The 18,994-nt window shown below is 46.4% G+C and overlaps 1 protein-coding gene across 13 annotated transcripts in view; it reads right to left on the bottom strand.

Moving 5' to 3' along the window:
• Magi1 (membrane associated guanylate kinase, WW and PDZ domain containing 1) overlaps positions 1 to 18,994 on the bottom strand; it is a 613,943-nt gene that overhangs the window by 245,213 nt on the left and 349,736 nt on the right. For all 13 annotated transcript variants that reach the window (XM_071618445.1, XM_071618450.1, XM_071618457.1 and 10 more), the window contains exon 2: positions 2,328 to 2,444. In XM_071618445.1, coding sequence (XP_071474546.1) covers positions 2,328 to 2,444 — 117 coding nt within the window. The remainder of the gene's footprint in view (positions 1 to 2,327; positions 2,445 to 18,994) is intronic.

Below are 18,994 nucleotides of genomic sequence, written 5' to 3'. Positions count from 1 at the left end.
CTGAGCCACATCCCCAGTTCTTTTTATTATGTGTTTATTTATTTATTTTTAATTTGAGACAGGGACTCGTTAAATTGCTGAGTCTGGCCTTGAACTTGCAATCCTCTTGTCTCAGCCTCCGCAGTCCCTGGGATTGCAGGTGCACACCACCACCACCACACCTGGCCTTTTTCTTATTTACTTTAGTGCCTTGGTTGCTTAATCCATGAAAATGGAATGACAATTACTACCCTTGTAATTATGATTAGGAATCATCATTAATCCCAATAAATGGAATCATCATGAATATAATATTGGGATCAATTTTCAAATCCAAGGCTGGAAGACTTAAAGAACGGTAGCTGTTCTGGAAACTCATCTCTGAGGTCCCAGTCTTAACTTACTAAGTCTTTGCAAATGCACAGAAAGCCTTAAATTAGTTCCATCTATTGTTTTACAATCAGCAAACATTAGTACTCTTGCATATTACTCTTGCAAAAACTGTTTTAAGAAAACCATTTATATGGCTCAGGAGGCTGAGGTAGGAGGATGGTGAGTTCAAAGCCAGCCTCAGCAACCTAGCAGGTCCTAAGCAACTCAGTGAGACCCTGTCTCTAAATAAAATACAAAAAAGGGCTGGGGATGTGGCTCAGTGATTGAGCACTCCTGAGTTCAATCCCCAGTACCCCCCAAAAAATAAAATAAAAATAAATAAAAAGGATAACTTAAACACAAATTTATTCCATTTTCAAGGGAGAGTTAAAATGATATCTCTAAGAACAGATACTTCAACCTTTTAAAGACCTAAACGATACAAGAAAGAAAAATTTCAAGCAATAAACTAGGATCATTCTCTCCTCAAATTTGACTGAAATTAAATAACTGCATAAGTCCTGGGCAGACATGCAGTTATTTAACTTCAGTCCAAATCTGGGCTGTGCAGGACTCATGTTATAACTCCCCTGTACAAGGACGTGGTGGAGTGTCCTCATGACAACTGGCTGTCAATCATGTATCTGGCAGGCAGACAGTGGCCCGCCTGCCTTCCCTTAATACAAGAGTCTGGCCTTCAGAGCTCTTCTGCCTGAATCTTGCCTTCTCAGATTTGGTCTTAGCTAATGGTTTCTGGAATTTGAGCTTTTTAATTTGTGGAAACCATTTCTTAAAAAAAAAAAAAAAAATACTCATTTACAAAGTTGTAAATTTGGCTGAATGGAGAAGCCGCCCAGGGAGGATGGGTGAGCTATTAAGGTCCCCTCTTCAACAAGAGACCATCAGGCACCCACTGATGACCCACTCTAGGCCAGTCAGCCTACAGGCCTCAGGCTTAATAACAACAAGGGCTATCAGAAAGGAGGCCACGCCAACTCCTCACAAAATGCTTCACAGGTCTCTCCCATTTACTCCTTGTTATGGTTTATATGTGAGATGACCCCAAAAGCTCACAGGTGAGACTGTGCAGGAAGGTCCAGAGGAGACATGACTGGGCTGTGAGAGCCTTAACCCAACCAGTGAATGGATCCCTGATGGATTAACTGGGTGGTGCCTGGAGGCAGGTGGGTGTGGCTGGAGGAGGTGGCATTGGGGGCGTGGCTTTGGGGTCTCTATTTGTCTCTGGAGAGTGGAGTCTCTCTCTGCTTCCTGGTCACCATGGAGCTGCTTCCCTCCACCACACTCTTCCTCCATGATGTCCTGCCTCCCCTCCAGCTCCGAGGAGTGGAGCCTGCTGTCTATGGACTGGGATCTGAAACCCTGAGCCCCCAAATAAACTTTTCCTCGTCTTCTGGTTGGTCCTTTGGTCACAACAGCAAAAACGCTGAGTAAAACACTCCTAACAGACCCATGAAATTAGTATTATTCACAAGTCTTCTCCACCAAGTTGACAAGGGAACTTTACAAAAGCTAGATAATGCCCAGCATGGTGGCGCAGGCCTGTGATCCCAGCAGCTCAGGAGGCTGAGGCAGGAGGATCACGAGTTCAAAGCCAGCCTCAGCAAGTTAGCAGGCCCTAAGGGACTCAGTGAGACCCTGTCTCTAAATTAAATATAAAAAGGGCTGGGGATGGGGTCAGTGGTTAAGCACTCTGGGTTCAATCCCCAGCACCAAAAAACAAAAAAACAACCACCACCAAAAAATCCCCCAAAGGGTCCAATTTGCCCAGGACAGCAACTTAGTAAGTGTCAGAGTCAAGGCCAAGTCCAGGCACACCATAACCCTGTGCCGGCTGTCCCACTGTCCAATGCTGATTTGCTTGAACTCCCGGTGTCATTCAGGAGCCGAACTTGCCACGCATTCCCCTGACTTTTCACCCACCCTCCCGCGGTGAGATGCCAAGCCTGGCGACTTACAAGGCACAGCGTGGCGGTAGAGGTTATCTCTTATGGTCTGCTGCAGCTCGTGATCCGGGGACCCTTTCTGGAACCGTTGATTGAGAAAATGTCGCAGGTCCTTGTGGAGCCTCCCTCCTGCAGGACATGGATAAAACAGAGGCCGTCAACAAGAAGTCTTCCTGGAGAAGGAGCCCCCAGGACTGCTGGGGCAGAGCCACCCACAGGGATGCCAGGGCCTGCCCCTCTCAGTCATCCCTGTGCACAGGTTTCCCTTTGCAGGGGAGGGACAGGCGGGAATGTCAGAAAGAAAGAACAGCTGGGGACAGGCTAACCTGGGGGACCCATCGCACAGACTAACTCCATGAAGGCAAAAATATCAAAGAGCTGAGTCTGGGGCATTCCGCTTAAAATCTGTGCCACATCTACATGCAGACACGCTCAGAGGGAGAGTGAGTGGCCAAAAGCCTCCAAGAAGATGATCTGGCAATAACTCCCAAGCGACATAATGTCCTTCCACTCGGGATCCAGCTAGTAGGAATTTACCCTAAGGAAAGGTTGGGAAAGTGGGCTCCCATCTCTACTATTATTTACTATGGTTTGAAACAGCAAATAAGTAAATGAAGGCAGAAATCTGGAAAGAACTATGCACACCTCATCTGTATAATAACCACTTAAGTTAGATCTTCATGTGCTGGTAGTAGGAGGAAATATGTAGAATACCGCAAACTGTCTGATTCCCTTTTTTAAAAAGGAATTTTTAAAAGAATAAACACAGCCCGGTGCAGTGGCACATGCCTGTCATCCCAGCAGCTCCGGAGGCTGAGGCAGGAGGATTGACAGTTCTAAGCCAGCCTCAGCAAAAATGAGGTTCTGGGCAACTCAGTGAGACCCTGTCTCTAAATGAAGAGTCCCTGAGTTCAACCCCCCGTACAAAAAGAAAAAAGAAAAGATACCTGAACTACTAATACACACAATGATACCGATAAATCCCCAGCATATAATGTTAAGCAAAAGAAGTCGGACATGAAAGAGAACATATAAATTTTCAGAATATGTTAAACCAATTTGTTGCAACAACAACAACAAAAAATGGTTCCATGTGTTCCTGGAGTTGAGACAGAGTAACTGCAAAGGAGCATGAGGTTATAAATTCTATGGAGCACTGGAGATTATCATGGGAGATATTTGATAAGGGGTACACCGAATAGCTTTGTGGTATTTTACAACACCCTGTGACTCTATAATAATTTCAGAATAAGTTTTTTGGGGGGGTTGGTACTGAGGATTTATCCCAAGTGTGCTTTACCACTGAGATACATCCCCAATCCTTTAATTTTTTTTTTTTATTCTGTGACAAATCTCACTAAGTTGCTGAGAGTCTTGTTCAATTGCTGAGGCTAGCCTCAAATTTGCAATCCTGCCTCAGCCTCCAAAGTTGCTGGGATGACTGGTCTGCGTGACCACGCCCACTTCAAAAAATACACATATGGGCTGGGGATATAGAGCTCAGTTGGCAGAATGTTTGCCTCACATGCACAAGGGCCTGGGTTCAATCCCCAGTACCATACACACACACACACACAATAAAACAAAAAACACACAATGGCAGGCAGGAGGACTACTGCATGCTAGGCCCTGTTCTAGATGCTTCTTTCTCAATGACCATTAGAGAAGTGAAAGTCCCCAGTTAACACAGGCCTCACTGAATCCTGGCTACACTGTTTGTGTGTTGGTGAGCCCAAGCACAAGACTTAACCTCTGAACCTCACTTTTCTCATAGCAAGCTGCATCACAAGACTTGTGAGGCTTAGTGGGATGGCACATTTGTATAGGTCGTGGCAAAAAGAAAGCACTTAATGAAAAAGGAAAATTATTATAATATCAAGTGAAATACTGCTAAGGTGATTAGGAAAAGAACAAAAATAAACCCACATGAACTGTACTGTTTTGGGGGAAAAATGCTTAAAATATAAAATCTATCCTGGTACTGGGCACTAGCACATGCCTGTCATCCCAGTGGCTGAGGAGGCTGAGGCGGGAGGATCACAAGTCCAAAGCCAGCCTCAGCAACTCAGCAAGGCCCTAAGCAACTCAGGGAGACCCTCTCTCTAAATAAAAAATATAAAGGGCTGGGGATGGGGCTCAGTGGGTAAGCACCCCGGGTTCAATCCCTGGTACCGAAAAGCAAACAAACAAAAAACATATTTAGTTTGTGTTTAATAAATTCCAGGCTCTTGCTGAGGCTGAAATTCAGAAAAGAAAACCAACTGGTCACTCACCACTGGTCACTAGTCCCACCTGGTGATTCTAGCTCACGGGATAAGGCACCCTGAAATTTGCTTAAAAGAATAACCCTGGGGCTGGGGTTGTGGCTCAGTGGTAGAGCACTTGCCTAGCATGTCTGAGGCACTCGGTTCGATTCTCAGCACCACATTTAAATAAAGGTTCATCAACAACTAAAAAAATACATAAAAATAGAATTAGAGTATGATAACACTATAATGCACCTGTAGAAGAACTCTGTTGCCCAGCAAAATTCCCATGGCCTATAATTTAGTGTTCTCTATTCCTCTTAGAGACAACAGTCCTTTTTCTCCCATCATTTTTAGGGTTATTTCCCATTGACACATAAGTACAGATAATTATGGTGATCAAATGAGGGTGATTAGCCTTTCCATCTCCTTAAACATTTATTTATTTACTTTTTATTTTATTTTTATTGGTTATACATGATAGTAGAATCCATTTTGATAGAATTATGCAAGCAGGGAATCTATCTTATTCTAATCAGCACCCCATTCCTGTGGGTGGGCGCAAGGGTCGGGGTTCACTTGGGTATTTCATATGAATGCATAGGAAAATTCTGTTCGATGTATTCTACTCTTTTTCCTACCCCTATCCCCGGCCCTTCCTTTCTTTCCTTTTGTCCAATCTGCTGAGATTCTCTTCTCACCCTGTCCCCTTATATTGTGGTTTAGCTTCCACATACCAGCACAAACTGGGGAGTATTTCTGGTACCAGGGATTGAACCCAGGAGTGCTTAACCACTGAACCCCATCCCCAGCCCTTTTCATATTTTATTTAGAGACAGGGTCTCACTGAGTTGCTCAGGGCCTCTCTCAGTTGCTGAGGCTGGCTTTGAACTCGAGATCCTCCTGCCTCAGCCTCCTGAGCCACTGGGATGACAGGCGTGTGCCACCACACCTGGCAGGTTTACAGTTCTTTGCATGAGAAGACAATGCCACTTATGGTTTGAGCGTGAGTAGTAGAAGAGATGTGTGTGATACTCAGGGGTCCTGCTTCAGCCCAAAGTTAAATGGATTTGGGATACAGTGTGTCTTTCCCCACATGTAACATATTCAATACATCCTTAGGGGTCATGCCTGGTAGGCAGCAGGATGAATCAGATATCCAGACTGGAAGGCACTCTTGGCTTACAGTTGAGCTTCTGTTCCAAGTAGCCAAGATAGCGAGGGCTTACGGTCATCTCACCAAACCCCTCTCCTCTGCTAATGGGTAAAAGGGCAGGCTGACCATGGGGCCAGTTAGCATGAACTCTGCGTCCCATGACATTTGAACGTGCAGAGCCTCAACCTTCGCATTCCATTAAGAATCCTGTACTTTGGGGCATCTCATCTCAAATTAATTGCCCATTATCCAGAGACAGGTCTAAAAACCTTTTCCTAACTGTCAAGGGCAGTGAGCAAATGAGATCATACATAGGGAGACTCGGAGTTTGCCACGGAATCTTCACAATCCTCACTTCTCTCCTCACTGTTTTTAAAGCAAATTTGTACATTTGGTGAAGAAACCCGGTTGCCAGAGAGAACACTTTGAGTCTTTCTGGTACCGGGGATTGAACCCAGGGGTGCTTAACCACTGAGCCCCATCCCCAGCTCTATTTTCTATTATATTTAGAGAGAGGGTCTCACTGAGTTGCTTAGGGCCTCGCTATGTTGCTGAGGCTGGCTTGGAACTCGTGATCCTCCTGCCTCAGCCTCCTGAATGGCTGGGATGACAGGCATGGGCCACCACACCAGCTTGGAGTCTTCTTAATTCATCCCTTGTGACTGAGGGGACAAAAGCATCTGCTTCCTGTGTTCTCAGCTGCATCCAGAAGGCAGAATGCTGCTGTCCATTACTATCAGACCTGACACTTTAATGCCTCCCCAATTCTCACTGCCCAGACAAACTGGCATAAAGAAATTAACACTAATCACACTTCCAGGTGATTCTGCTCTCGCACCCAATTTCTCCAGCCGTGGTTACAGCGGTAGGAGGAGTCCATTTATTGGGGTGACACAAATGGTTTGTCCTGCAGTGCCGTCATTACAGCAAAAGAATACATGTCCCTTCACCACCGTAGACTTATATAGGGTAGGGTTTAAAAAAAAAACACAAGATTAGAAACTGAAAAACAGATGAGCTTGTTTGATAGTCTTTAAAACTTATAATCCAAACTTAATTGAAGCAAGCTCTGTGTGAAAACGATGTTTGCTACTTGTTTCTTTCTAACATATTTTTCCTAAGGTTTTTCTCCCTCACTGGAAAGGCAACATAAGCTATTGGGGAGCTCCTGTGGAGTGGGTGCAGAGTGGGGAGAAGGATGAAAATGTTCAGGAGATCAACAGTGGGTAGGAATCGCTGTACAATAAATGTAAATGCATGCTTTTTGGAGAGGTACCTGGGATTGACCCAGAGGTGCTCAACCACTGAGCCCCATCCCCAGCACTTTTTTGTATTTTATTTAGAGACAGAGTCTCACTGAGTTGCTTAGGGCCTCACTTTTGCTGAGGCTGGCTTTGAACTCGTGATCCTCCTGCCTCAGCCTCCTGAGCTGCTGGGATTACAGGCATGTGCCACCGCACCCAGCTTATAAATGCACTTGTGCCAAAGAACTATATACTTAAAAGTATCAATTTTATGTTCTGTGTGTTTTATCACAATAACAAATAGAAATTAATTACCAGGTGAGAAAAATAACCAAAGTCCAACAAAGTAAAATCACCTGTAACCTCATTTGGGGTACAATTAACATTTTATTGATTATGTCCTGTGAATGTATACTTACACATACACACAAATCCTAAAACCATAGCTGTGTATCTACATCATGGTGAACAACAAACAGACTTAAACATTTGAGAAGCCAGGAGCTATGGTGTACACCTGTCATTCCAGCAGCTCAGGAGGCTGAGGCAGGAGGATCTCGAGTTCAAAGCCAACCTCAGCAACTCATTGAGGCCCTCAGCAACTCATTGAGGCCCTAAGCAACTCAGTGAGCCCCTGTCTCTAAATAAAATATAATAAGGGCTGAGGGGTTAGGTGTCCCAGAGTTCAATCCCTGGTTTAAAAAACAACCCAACTGTGGGCACCGGGTTTTGCAGACAGGTGGAGTCATCAGACACACAGAGGTCGAACCCATTCTCCTAGGGAACAAAAAGGGCTGCGCTCTAGCACTTAAAAAATAAGTAAATAAGAAAAAGCAACGTGCTAGGTCTGCAATGTGAAGCAGAGGCGGGGGACAGACTGATGTATCAGCTCATGGAAACACTAACCCCATCGAATGCCCCCCATGGCCACGCACAAGACATTTTGCCAGCACTTCAGGAAATCAGCTGTATTATTATTTCCTCGCCTGCCTTCTCTATTCTCTTCCTCCTGGAGAATCTTTTTATAACAAATCTCATCCCACAGTGAGAAGAGAGACGCATTAAGCATGGAAAGGAGCGCACGCTTCGGTGGAAATTCCATCATCTCTCCATTTTCCTTATTTACAGCTTTTGTGCTTTGTATATTTGTCCCAGGGAAACTCAGAGAGTGGATCAACATCTGTTCAGAAAGAGGCAAAGAGAAATGATAAAGGAGGGAGGAAAAACAACAGGCCCCCTGAAGGTAAAGTAATAAAGCTGACGTGAGCTGGTGTGGACCCTCGTGAGCAGCTGTGCGTTTTCAACAGATGTGACATCAGGAAGAACAAATTTTTTTTTTTTTTTGGAGGAAGGGAGTTACTGGAAATTGAACCCAAGGGTGCTTAACCACTGAGCAACATCCCCAGCCATTTTTCATATTTTATTTAGAGACAGAGTTGCCAGGGGCCTTGCTAAGTTGTTGAGGCTGGTTTTGAACTCATGATCCTCCTGCCTCAGCCTCCTGAGCCTCTGGGATTAGGAAGACTGACTTCTTGAGAAGACACTGTGCCAGAATCTCACTGGAGCAGCTGGACTTGAGAGAAGGCAGTTGACATTTTCCATACCTGGAACAGAGTACTAACCATTCTTCACTCCAACCCAGTGGGCTTGCTTCTACTACTGGTGCTGTGTTACAGAAGAAGAAACTGAGGGCCAGAGGGTGGTCCTTCACCTAGCTAAGTACAGATGGGGGACAGCACTGTCTGTGTTGTTAACAGGGAAGAACTCTACCAGGGGTCCACAGTGAGAAGGACAGGACCAATGTTCAAATTAAGAAAGCAATACGTATTGTTTTTGTGTTCGAGGTCTGGCATTTGCAGAGATTTTTTAAAGTTTTCTGCTTTGGGAAGATTTTCCAAAAGCATAGCTGGTGTTGTGGGAATTTGTTGATATGATAAATGTCCCTCCAGAATATGCTTCTCTCGGCAATATGTAGTGTAAAGCACTGGGTCCCCAAACAGATTTGATTAGCTCAGATCCAGGCTCCATACTCCCCGGCTGGCCTTCCGCAAGTGGCTGAGCCCCTCTGAGCCTCGATCCCCTAATCTCTCCAGAGGAGATAGTGATACTATCTGATTAAACAGGTAGCTGTGAGGCTGGGTGCGATAACTCACTGTCTCGCACATAGTAGGCGCTCAGTAAATTGTTATTTTTTTTAGCAAGGAACACCACAGCACAATACATTCGCTTCACTGGATCCTGAATTTAAAAAACAACACAGCGCACACCTGTAATCCGAGCAGCTCAGGAGGATCACAAGTTCAAAGCCAGCCTCAGCAACTCAGTGAGGCCCAAAGCCACTGAGTGAGACTCTGTCTCTAAATAAAATATAGAAAGGGCTGGGGATGGGGCTCAGTGGTTAAGCGCCCTGCATTTGATCCAGTGTTGGGAGCTGACTGAGTCAGATGATGCTAATGAGTGTTGGGATATGGCGACTATATCACAGCTTGTAGGAAAACACCATCTTTGGAGGGTGATGCTTGGGTATTTCAGGATGAAGTACCATGCGCCCTACATCCTGTTCTCAGGTCCAGGATGGGTGGGTATGGCCAGATGTGAACCGCTGGTGAATTTTAGTGAGGATGCACCTGATGCTACTCTTTCAACTTCAGTGTGAGAATGAAAGTTTTCAAAAATCACACTATTATTTTCCTAAAGCAGTTCGACTCACTTTGAAACCAGAAAACATCTACGTGTGCAAAATGTCCCAATATGAAAACAAAGCCTCTTCCAAGATCTGTGTATGTGTGTATGTGCGTGTGTCTTTGTGTTACTGAGGATGGAGCCCGGGGGTGCTCTCCCACTGAGCCACCTCCCCAGTTCATTTCTTAAAGCTTGTTTTGAGACAGGGTCTCGCTAAGGTGTAGAGGATCTTGCCACATGGCTGAGGCTGGCTTCAAACTTGCAATCCTCCTGCCTCAGCCTCCTGAGGTGCTAGACGACAGGTGTGCACCACGCCCAACCCAGCTTCTCTTCTAAACTGCCCCATTATAAAGTTGTCCCAAGGTCCTTCTCAGCAGCATCCATATGAAGAAACCGAGAAAGTGACATTGAGCAGCATGACTTCTAGAGAACATCCCCCAGCACATATGAACAGAGTTCCTTCCCAGGAACGAACATCCTGAAGGGGAGTCTTATAATGTAGGGGCCTAGGCTCCTGGTGATAAGATGGACCTTTGAAATCTGTTTTATGTACATGTAACTGAGACCCCCCTGAGCCTTCCCCAGTCTTGAACACCCCCATAATTAAGGCAGCTGTCCCCCTACCTCCCAGCCTCACCCCAGTGTATTCCTCACACAGGAAGAGATAATGTGGGTTGCAAAGCCTATTCCAACAGGGTCTGAAACCATGCACGCAACAGTTGGTGGGGGCCGAGTGCCAGGCGCTCTGACCTACATCGGCCTATCTCAGATGAGCAGTGTCACCGCATAGCCCGTCACTTCGATTTAGACTGGACTCTGAGAACAAGGGCCCAGTGATCCTCACATCACTGGATGGATTTGAAAAGAGCAAGACAGTTTCTCATGGGCAGAGCATCCTTAGGAGTCTGCGGTTTGCCCAGAGCCCCTCTCTCCATATGTTTCAAAGGCAAAACCCAAAGAGAGGGCTGGGTGGGGCTGGGGCTGGGGCTCTGTGGTAGAGCACTCACCTAGCACGTGTGAGGCCCTGGGTTGGATCCTCAGCACCACATAAAAATAAATAAATAAAATAAAGGTATTGTGTCCATCTACATTTTTTTTTTTAAGAGAGAAGGTTGCAAGTAGTAGCTGAGGTCCCAAATAAGAAAGAGAGAGAGAGAGGGAGGGAGGAAAGGAGAATTTATTGGGTGAAGATGGCTCAGGGCAGGGTTCTCCAGTTATTTCTTACATTGCAAACCATGAGGTTCAAAATTCTTAACTCATGCTGGGTGCAGTGGTGCACACCCAGAATCCCAGAGGCCCAGGAGGCTGAGGCAGGAGGATTGCGAGTTCAAAGCCAGCCTCAGCAATTTGGTGAAGCCCTAACCAACTCAGCGAGACCCTGTCTCTAAATAAAGTACAAAACAGGGCTGGGGATGTGGCTCAGTGGTCGAATGCCCCTGGGTTCCATCCCCAGTACCTCCCAGAAAAAAAATCGAAACTCATGAAGATTCATCCCTCTGGACTGCCCACAGCTCTCGTTTTTTAAAGGGAGTGGAGAATTAGTGTCCCTGCTTCAAAAACATTGAGAGGAGACAGTTCTTCCTTCCGACGATGCCCATCTTCAGATATTTCCAGTCTTCAAAACTGCACAAGCGATCCTCGTGTTCCCAGGCTCCTGTTTTCCTAACCCCACACTGTGGTCTTCCAGCTGCTATCCGAAAGTGATTATAAATAATGGGGCTATAAAAGCCATTCAGTAATTAAGACACTCACTGGCCATATGCCAACCCCGACCATCACAGGTGATTTATAAGACGACCTGTCACATCTGCCAGCCTAGTTTCCCTCGGATGGGCTCTCTGGGCGCAGATGAGCATTGGCGCTCAGTGGCCCTCTGTTTTTATTTTTATTTATTTATTTGTTTTACTAGAGCGCAGCCCGGCAAGCCAACGGCCTACAGCTTTGAAAACTTGACACACAAGGAAAGGAAAAAAGAAGAAGAAAAACAAGCCCAAGAAGCCACTTTCTGCCTTGTAAAAAAGCAAGGGACATAATAATACAAACTGGATCAGGCTGCAGTCTTAGCTTTTGTCACCAGAAAGGCAAAGACCTCAATGAAATCCAAAGACAAAAAAAAAAAAAAAAAAAAAAAAAAAATCAGGACCTTGCTCTCCAAATCTCATCATCCTCTGCCTAAGAAGCTTTGAGAAGCAGGCACGGAAGGCCACTGCAGGCTCCCGCCTAGTGACCCCCAACACGGGGACCACTGGCACCGTGGCTGGAACAACACTTCTTGGTTGGGCATCTGTCTTATGAGACACTGGACGGACAACATCCCTGTTTTTTGCAGTATCCCCAGGCACTGTGACAACCAGAGTGGGGCAGCCCCTCCCCCAGAGGTGGGTGAACACAGCCATCAGGGTGCGGATGCTTCCCAGCCCTTCTCAACACAGACGGTGGATTTTCTTATGTTTTCTTTGAGACTCAAGAGTCCATTCCTAAAGAACATTGCAAGAGCCGGGCACCGTGGTGCATGCCTGTCATCCCAGTGGCTTGGGAGGCTGAGGCAGGAGGATTGCGAGTTCAAAGCCAGCCTCAGCCTCTTAGTGAGGCCCTAGCAACTCAGCGAGACCTTGTCTCTAAATAAAATATTTTAAAAAGGGTAGGGATGTGGTTCAGTGGTTAAGCACCCCTGGGTTCAATCCCTGGTATAGATAGATAGATAGATAGATAGACAGACAGATAGATAGTAAAAACCGACCTGAGCAGGGCTGGGGTGTAGCTCGGTGGTAGAGAGCTTGCTTGCGGGCAAGAAGCCCTGGTCCAGGCCCCAGCACCAGGAGAAGTGAACAAATCAACCCGCAGTGAGTACAGCAGAGCCAGGTGGTCCTGTGTTCCCATGCTGACCTGGTATTCGCTTCCTGTGTTTGCTCCTGGGTGAATTTCTGCACCACACTGATTCTCACTACCCCCCTCCCTAAGTGGGGGAGACAGACCCTACAGGACAGGGCTGTCGCGGATTATCACGGAGACTGCAAGAACATGAAGCCTGCCTTCCCTCCCGCTCACCATTGGATTTGAAAGTCGTGTGTTTCAAAAACACCTTTCACGGGATTCCTCTTCGCCAAGGAGAGAATTCTCTTTCTCGACTCACGACTATGACAATGTCTAAAACAAACGAGTGAAGCCAGCCAGCCTTGCCATATCTCCAGACTGCAAACTAATTAAATCCGATGTGTAATCTCCAGATTGCTTTCACACACCCACTTGTGTTGGAAGAACACCGTGTGGCCAAAGGTGCACAAGCCAAGAGACGGAGCTGCTTCCAGGCCTGTGTGCACAAGGTAGGAAGGAGGCTCAGCCTCCAGCGAGGACCCTCCCTGCAGCCCAGCCCAGGCAGCAGGGTCTGGACTCCTTCGCTAGTTCCCCACGTATTTACATCTTCTTTATATATGTATTATATTGCTTATGCATTATTTTCATTTGCATTCCCCTGAGGACTACCATGCTAAACATCTTGTCATGTGCTAATGAATGTGTCTTTTCATTACGAAGCATCTATTCAAATTGTTTGCCCATTTTATTAGGTTGTCCTCTTAATATTGGCTTGTACACTGTGCATACCAGTCCCTTGCAGGAATATAGTTTGCAAATATTCTCTCCCAATCTCTGGCTGCCTGGTCCTCTTTCTTTCTTTCTTTCTGTTTTCTCTTATTCTGGTACTGGGGATGGAATTCAGGGGCATTTCACCACTGAGCTACACCACCCACAGTCCTTTTTACTTTTATATTTGGAGACAGTGTCTCACTAAATTGCTGAGGTTGCCCTCAAATTTGCAATCCTCCTTCCTCAGCCTCCCAAATTGCTGGGATGAGAGGTATGCTCCTATATACCTGGCCATGGTGTCTTTTTTATAAGTTAATGTTCATGAAGTCTAATCTACCCTTTTTTCTTTTTTTTTTTTAAGTACTGGGGATTGAACTCAGGAAATCGGCCACTGAGCCCCATCCCCAGCCCTATTTTGTATTTTATTTAGAGACAGGGTTTCTCTGACTTGCTTAGTGCCTCACTTTTGCTGAGGCCAGCTTTGAACTCATGATCCTCCTGCTTCAGTGCCGCCCCCCACTCACCACCCTGGAGCTGCTGGGATTACAAGATGTGCCACCATGCCTGGGTAATATACCCATTTTTATGGTTATTTTCTAGGCTTCATTTTTTATTAGATGAGTCAGAAAAAGCATAATAAAACAAAGAACTGTAGGCGAAGGTCAGCAGGCATGAATGGGATACCTAAATCTGCGTGGGAAGTCATCTGTGGGGTTTAACTTCCTGTCTCGACTTCGCTGGGCCATGAAGTGCCCAGTTGTTGGATCAACGTCATTGTGGGTATTTCTGAAAGGGTATTTGTGGATGACTTTAACACTGTAATGGATAGACTGAGGAAAGTGGATTGCCTACCCCAGTATGTATGGGTGGGCCTGATGGAACCAGTTGAAGGCGTGAACAAAACAAAACAAAAGTCTGATCATTCCTTCAATTAAAGGAAGTTCCTTCCATCTGGGGCTACTCTGAGCTGCCAAGCAGCTTTTCCCTGCCTTCAGTCTAGAACTGAAATAGGAGAATTCCCCGAGTGTCACGGCGCAGCATTCTGACAGGTGAGCTGGGATGACAGGCATGTGCCACCACACCTGGCTCATCTCCAGCTGTCACCCTCGGTTCTCAGGATGTGCTAGCCTCCTTAGTTGCATGAGCCAATTCCTTATAACAAATCTTCCTCCTCTCCCTCTCTCTCTCTCCCTAGCCATCTTTTTCTCTCTTTCTTCATGTGTGGGTGTGTGTGCGCACACACACACACACTCTCACACACACATCACACATCTTAAATACACCTCCCCCCCCCCCCACAGACCCTGTGGATTCTGTTCCTCTGGAGGACCCTGGCTAATACATCATCTGCCTCTGTCAGTTCCAACGCAGCATGCAGTATTGTACCCAGTGCCTAATGGATGTTTCTGGAATGTCTAATAAACTGGCCCCATGTCACACGTCTATAAATGGAACAGGTGGGATCCAGCCACCCTGGAGGCCGCTCCCACTCTAAATCCCTCCCGTCCTCCTCCTGGTCTCCCCTTTCCCTTCCAAAGAAGGCTTTTCCCTTGGGTGTCCTCTCCCTAAATTAATTCAGCTGTGGCTCTCAGAGAAGGGGACAGAGTGCCCTTCTAGCTAACGAGTGTAGGGCATGCTCCCAACAGGCCCTGCTGCACAGAACTCTGGCTGGCTCACTTGTCCACGACTTTCTGGGAGCCACAGTACAAAGTGCCAGAAACTCAGGGTGCAGCAGTGGAATCCCGTCAGCTCCTCCCCGGACTGTATTGCTTATATGCAGACATATTCACACCAGTCAAAACCAGCATTGTTATTTATTTATTTACTTATTTATTTATTGGTACCAAGGATTGAACCCAGGGGCACACGACCACTGAGCCCCATCCCCAGCCCTAATTCGTATTTTATTTAGCGACAGGGTCTCCCTCAGTTGCTTAACACCTTGCTGTTGCTGAGGCTGGCTTTGAACTTGCGATCCTCCTGCCTCAGCCTCCTGAGCCTCTGGGATTATAGGCATGGGCCACCCAGCCCGACTTAAAACATCATTTATTTTTCATTTTTTTTAAGATGTTTTTGTTTTTAGTTGTTGATGGGCCTTTATTTCTTATTTGTTTGTATGTGGTGCTGAGGATTGAACTTGGAGCCTCACACATGCTAGGCAAGTGCCCTACCACTGAGCCACCAACTCAGCCCCTTAAAACATCATTTTAAATCGGCACCAGAGATGGGCTGGGGATGGGCTGGGGATGTGGTTTGGTGGTAGAGTGCTTGTCTAGCATGCGTGAGGCCCTGAGTTCAATCCCCAGAACCACCCCCTAAAAATAACAAAAAACAAGAAATGATGTCAGAGGAGCCAATCCACCCAGTTTCTAAGTGCTCCTATTAGGAAAGTCAGTCCTAAATACTTTGGGTACCAAACTGCCAAGGAGCTCTAACATCACCAGAGGAGCCAACGGAAGCACTTCAACACCCCTGCCCTGGGGCGAGGGGACACCTTCTTTTTAACTACAGGATTTCCAGAATTGGGAGAGAAAAATTGACCTTAAGATTAAAGTGATTTAATGTAATGCCTTTTGGGATCAACCCACACTTGGGGGAGAATCCAAACCACAAATGGGAATTTTTGCATTATAATAAGCCCACCAAGGTGACAGTGACAGAGAGTAAGGGTGAGCACCCTAAGGAGTTTGGAGCAATAGGCTTCCCACCTGGCTCTAACAGGAACAGCGAGGAGCTGTGGTCCTGCAGCACTCTAAGACCCCTGCACCAGTCGGGCCTACCCATCAGGTAAGTGGTGATGGTCATCACCTGTGAGAGAGAGCCTGAACCTCACCTGGGGCTTGTCTAAAGGAGTACCACTTGCTGGGTGTGATGGCTCAAGCCTATAATCCCAGCAGCTTGCGAGGCTGAGGCAGGAGGATCACAAGTTCAAGACCAGCCTCAGCAACTTAGTGAGAACTTGTCTCTTAAAAAAAGGGGGGGAGGGGCTGGTGATGTGGCTAAGTGGTTAAGCACCCCTGGGTTTAATCTCCAGTACCAAAAAACTTAAATGAATAAAATAAAAGCAATACCACTTAAAACCTAAACTAAGTAAAACTCTCTGGGAGGGCTGGTGGTGTGGCTCAGTGACAGTATTTTTAAAATAAGTTAAAAAAAATCAGTTCTTTTAAAAAGTCCCCCCAGTTATGGAAATGTGTAGCCAGGGTGCTCAGCCTGCCCAGTTTCCCAGTCCTGAAGTCACACTGGATTCCCTGATCGTCAGAATGTCCAGGCAGAAGCGTGTGTTTATAGAGCATCCAGCACCGTCTAGGACTGAAGCGCCCTTCACTTCAAACACCAGGCGTCACACGGCACCAGGTGCAGAGGGGGCCGGAGGAGTGGAGAACATCAAGGAGAGGAGGAAGTAAAAGAATCTAACGCTCTCTTCGACTCACAGCTCTGGGAATTTAAATTGGGTTTCTGCTTGACTAGGGAAGGAAACTCAAATGAACTGGGTAGAAATTTTATCTCAAAGGATCAGGGGACTCCGAGTGACCTGTACTTTGATGTGTCTCACGGTGGCTCAGCCACACTTTTCACGTCAACTTGAGAGATGAGTCATCGGTTACCTACTACACAGTCCTCCGTGTAGTCCAAAGAACAGACTCTGCTCGCATAGAGGGTGGCCCAGGGGCTAGAGGGACCCAGGTTTCCATGTGGCTGTGATGAGTGACAAAGAGTAAGGAGGGAAAGGGGCTCACTGAGGGCTGAAGGGGGGGAGGGGGGGGCTCCAACTCTGAAGTCACAGGGACCATGCTTTGAAAGTTGCATGAGAACCCGGGTGTGGTGGTGCATGCCCATAATCCCAGCAGCTCAGGAGGCTGAGGCAGGAGGATCGCAAGTTTGAGGCCAGCCTCAGCAACTTAGTGAGGCCCTGAGTAACTCTGCAAGACCTGTCTCAAAATGAAAAAAATAAGAAGGGCTGGGGATGTGGCTCAGTGCTTAAGTGCCCTTAGATTCAATCCCCGGTGCAAAAAAAAAAAAAAAAATAGTGGCGTGAGATGAATTCTGAAGCCGCACCAAGCATGGACTTATTTGTAGACTGAACTACAGAAAATGAAAGAATAGAAGGCTCCCCCAAATTAAACACAACTCATTGTGACTGCTGCTACCTGGTGATCATTGTGGTGACAGATTCCATGCTCAAGTTAACAGTGCCAACCTGCTACCTCACAAGGGCTGCTCAGCCACCACTTAACAGGTGCATCCACTTCTAGATCAAGCCACTTCTAGATCAAGTGCTCACAGGAACACTCAGCTCCCCTTAAACAACAGTCTTCTGCCACTGGTCAAAAGTACCATCATGCCCTCCGTGTAAAAGCCTCCAGAGAACACAAAAGCTTCCAGAACATTCCACCAACCCACTAGACCTACATAAGCCCCATAAGAGAAGGGGAAGAAAAAATCATTCTTCCTAAGGACACTAAAATCTTGCAAAATGCCTTTATTCTGGCTTACCTAGACATCTACCCTGACATGTGAGCTCTATTTATACGTACTGAAGTCACACCAGTTATCTTAAAAGTTCAAGCAAAACCAAATTATGAAAGAAATCCAGTTACACTTGTTCCCGTTTTTCTCCATGAGAGAAGACCAGCTTAACATTCGCTTTTCTTCCCCTAATTAGAAAGGTTCTGCAAAGAGAAGACGTCGTCCAACAGGCTTGAGCCAAAAAATAGCTTTCAAAGTAAGTCTCAGGTATAAAAGCAGGACAGTCGAGGGACAGGGGCTCCCTCCCGCTCCCATCTGGTGGCTATTACCTGCGGAGAAGGACTTTGTGCTACCTCTAGAGAAGGCTCAGTTCCCACACTAGGGTCTAGTGTTTGAGTTGGGCATGCCAAACCAGCCTCGGGAAACAGAAGGCTCTGTTGAGCTTTAGCAGAACAAGCCCTAACAGAATATGCCAAGGAACGCGTTTGACAAAACAGAAGTAGAAAAATATTTTCAAAATCGGTTCTTGGCTTAAATATAGCATTTGGCACCTCAAGCAAACACAAGAGACGCAGCTTGAGCTGGTGGGGAAGGGGGTGTGTGTCATGTGACTTTCGGAACTGCAGGAGGCCAGATGGTGGGGCTGGTTATTCATTTCTCAGCTTCTCACCCTCTTTTGCCCTTCCATTGCTGATTTCCTAGTCCAGGGTTCTTTAAGAGGGCTGGAAAGGCCAGGCATGGTGGTACACACCTGTCATCCCCGTGGCTCAGGAGGCTGAGGCAGGAGGATCGTGAGTTCAGAGGCAGCCTCAGCAACTTAGGGAGGCCCTAAGCAACTCAGGGAGACCCTCTCTCTCTCTCTCTCTCTCTCTCTCTCTCTCTCTCTATATATATATATATATATATATATATATATATATATATATATATAGCCTGGGGATGTGGCTCAGTGGTTAAGCACCTCTGGCTTCAATCCTTAGTATCAATAATAATAATAATAATAATAATAATAATGGCTGGAAATAAGAGAGCTAGATAAATGCACAGACCCACTTCCTCAATATTATCCATATTACGATTTCCTTTAAAATCATGCGAGGAGTGAAACACCAGGCCAACTCAACGGCTCATGTTCTTATTAGCTCTGGATCACATAGCCAAGTCAATGTTGCAGCTTCTGTCTGACAAAAGTAGAGGTGATGCTTCCCCCTCTGGGAAGATAGGGCCCATGTACATCCCCTGTCTCTCCTATTAGATAAAACCACAGACCTGGATGTCACCTATAAAGGAAACAAG

The sequence above is a fragment of the Marmota flaviventris genome, chromosome 1 (genome assembly GCF_047511675.1).
Source record: "Marmota flaviventris isolate mMarFla1 chromosome 1, mMarFla1.hap1, whole genome shotgun sequence".
NCBI classification, from domain to species: domain Eukaryota; kingdom Metazoa; phylum Chordata; class Mammalia; order Rodentia; family Sciuridae; genus Marmota; species Marmota flaviventris.
Note: the sequence above shows the minus strand (reverse complement) of the source record. Positions and strands in the feature narration are given on the sequence as shown.